Source organism: Lipotes vexillifer, unplaced genomic scaffold (genome assembly GCF_000442215.2).
Source record: "Lipotes vexillifer unplaced genomic scaffold, Lipotes_vexillifer_v1.1 scaffold490, whole genome shotgun sequence".
Taxonomy (NCBI): domain Eukaryota; kingdom Metazoa; phylum Chordata; class Mammalia; order Artiodactyla; family Lipotidae; genus Lipotes; species Lipotes vexillifer.
Window position 1 is genome coordinate 748632 of NW_006796397.1, and position 3262 is coordinate 751893.

At 37.4% G+C, this 3262-nt stretch overlaps 1 protein-coding gene across 1 annotated transcript in view; it reads right to left on the reverse strand.

Annotated features, from left to right (window-relative positions):
• LOC103091346 (guanylate-binding protein 6) overlaps positions 1-2902 on the reverse strand; it is a 10459-nt gene extending 7557 nt beyond the window's left edge. The window contains exons 1-2 of the mRNA XM_007468511.1: positions 2689-2902; positions 1763-1890 (exon numbers count right to left, since the gene is read on the reverse strand). Of these exons, the coding sequence (XP_007468573.1) occupies positions 1763-1890; positions 2689-2878 (318 nt within the window). The 5' untranslated portion in view covers positions 2879-2902. The remainder of the gene's footprint in view (positions 1-1762; positions 1891-2688) is intronic.
• Positions 2903-3262: the final 360 nt, after the last annotated feature.

The window sequence follows — 3262 nt, forward strand, 5'->3', positions numbered from 1 at the left end:
AAAAAAAAAAAAAAAAAAAAAAAGCAGTGACAAACATCCATAACAATAAATGCAACAAAGATGACAGTACCTATAAAAAGCTTACATCTTAGTAGTGTATATAAGCAGTTGAACTTATAGCTATAATATTAAATTAAAATTTATGTTTGTCAAGGAAGAATAGAGCTATGAAAGCTGGAGAAAGAATCTATGATATGAAAGCCTCCTCAAAGTCTTGAACTGAGTATTAAAGAATTGGTTGAATGTGGAATTGAAGAAATGAAGGTGGTCCCATAGATAGAAACACTCACAGAAGCGAAATCAGACATGGGAGAATACAGGGGTCTTGTAATGAAAATAGAGTCATTTCATTTGACTGGAGCAGAGGGTGAGTGGAGAAGTACATTTGAGCTCTAGTGCAGCCTGATGAAGGGCCTTAAAGGCCAGGCTAATTTGTTTGTATAAATCATAGCACTGTCTAAGTAATAGCATAAATCCAGAGATCATTTCTACTATAACGGTTGTGAAGCTATTCCCTAGAACAAATGCAAAAACTGTGATTCATGTCAAGAAGAGTCTATATTGGAGTTTGGGGGGGAAATAGTCTATTCATCACTTTATTTCCCCAAAACCCAATTTTTTAAAATAATCAATTAGGATAAGAAGAAGTGGTATTTATGACAAACAATAAATTATTTCAACAACAAGACTATATCATTGCTTGATATATGATTTTAAAATAAATACAGAATTTCTAATTCTCCTTTGGGAAGAAATAGAAAGCTATAGAAATTTAGATACTATTTCCAAATAAGTCTCAAGGTAAGTGGAAAAAAAATAATTTATTTCATCCATTAGTAGAAAGCTAAAATACCAAAAATCCATCTTAAAATGTTTCTTGTAGGACAAACACATGCCTTTATAGAAACAGCACATTCAGAGGTATCTTACAGCTTTCTACAATGCTCTGTGAGTAGTTGATGAACTTCATCATAGAAAATATAAACCCATCTCTTAACTCTAACCCTCAAATACATTCTTCATCTGGTAGCTAAGGTGAATCAGAAAACTTTCCTCACTCCCAGGTTGATGTTTCTCTACTTTCTTACCAAGGCTTCCTTACACTTAACTGTAAATTATGGAAACTGTGAGGTGCTGCCTGGATCACCTTTCAAGACTGAAGGACTTAGTCCCCCAGCTGTTTGGAGTGCTGGTGAAAGACAGTCTTCAGGTGTCAGGCCTCTTAATTAGAAAGGCTTCCAGAGCAGGCTTCCAATAATTTATCAGCACCCTTGTCCCAGCTCAGGATAACTCAAAAGGACTGTTCAACCTAGAGCTCACATGGAATTGACAGAAGTTGGAGATTGCAACCCAGCACTTCTTCCTCTCTCCAACCTGCTTCTTTACCAATCATACTTTATTAAACCTGACTGTATATGTGTGGCCTTGTCAACTGGACTAAAGAATCTTTGAGGACAGGACCTTTATTTTGGTCAGTGATATCTACAGTACTAAGTCCAAAGGTCTAGAATTCAGTTGTTCAACAATTATTTATTAAATGTAATCAAGTCATCCACACAGTGCCAAGAAATAAAAGATTTTATCTAACATACCATGATACCTTACACAGAAGTGAGATTCAAACAAACCATAGTCTGCATCCTTTACTATAGGTGATTTCTAGACTTTACAAATAGACTACAGCAGTTAAATGTCTATGATCATCAAGCAATAAGGAGAAAATCCAGAATAAAAAGGATTTATCTGTGATTTTCCACCTTACCTTTTCCACATCGCCCAGGCCCTCTGTGTCCAGAAGGACCAGGGTATGGTCTGACTTGGAAGGGTGAGGCACACACCACATCCAGATGCCCTTTGTTTTAGACTGCACTGTAGAGCCCAGAGGGAAACCTGCAAGGGGAGGGGAGAAAGCAACATTCAGTTGTAGCAGATAATCTAAGCAGCCCAGGGGCTACAAAGTCAGACTTACTGGAGTTTAAGTACCCCAGCATACAACATGGTGCTTTCTCTATTTCCTCAAGAATGTCCTACTTTGCCTGTCACCTATTTCAAGGAGGAGGGGATATTAATTGTGAGAATGATGCCAAGCAAGGGATCAACAAGGAGACAAAGAGGTGTCCATGAATCAGACAAAACAGAGGTCTCAGATAACCATAAGAAGAGTATTTTGAAAGAATGGTGAGGTTCAGAGACAGAGAGAAGTGGATTGCAGTAAAATATGGGCAGGTAAAAAAGTGGAAAAAAGAAATAGAGATTATATTTTTTGCCAGACAAAATAATTTTTGAAAAGGGGAAGAGGTATTAGTCACAATAGGATATAAAGTCCAGGAAGGATTTTTAAGATAATGCACAATGAAACATCTTTATATGTTGATGAGAATATTCCACAGAAAACCAAAATGTGTTTCGAGAGAGAGAAGACACAATTGCAAGAGCCCAGTACTTAAGCAGGTAGAAGAAGGTAGGATTTTTTGCATACATAGGAGAAATATTGCTTTATAGGAATAAAACAAAAAATATGATAACAGATCACAATAAGGTAGTGATTTAGTGGTGAGAATTAGAAGTGAAACGGTGGTTTATTGAGAGGAATTTGGTTCTCCCTTCACATGACCAGGGAAGAAAATTAAGAGGCTGAGATATCAGCTAGAGTCAAACAAATGGACCCTGACCAAGTACAACACTCACCATTGTTCTGTCCTGTAAGACGGTTCATCAAGTAGGATTTGCCTGTACGATACAGTCCTACAATGGCCACCACCACCAATGGCTGAGAAATCTTCTCAAGAATCTGTAGAGCTTCCTGGTTCACTGACAGCAGCTCATTGTCATGTTCCACCAGACAAATGGGGTCCATCATGTGGGGTCCAGATGCCATGGCAACCTGCTAACCTAGAAGTGCTTCCTAGTAGAAATAAGATTATAAAGTCATTCCCTAACTCAGAGTCATACAAGCATTTGTCAACGTTGGACTTGGTAAGAATTCTGTACTTTCCATGAGACGAAAGCTAACCTAGAATTAGCAGACTACAGAGGTTTTCCTCCATCATTCCCTCAAATCTCTGATGAGGTTTGTAGTGAAACACAGGCTATTATCACTCTCTATAGTTTTACTTCGATAATAATAATAAAATTCAAGTTATTGTTACTACACACTGAAGGCCTACAATATACCAAGCCCTATGATACATAAAGTACATACTCACCTAAACTCATACTTAAAAGAACCAACCATGCTATTAGAGACATGGAACATTCAGCT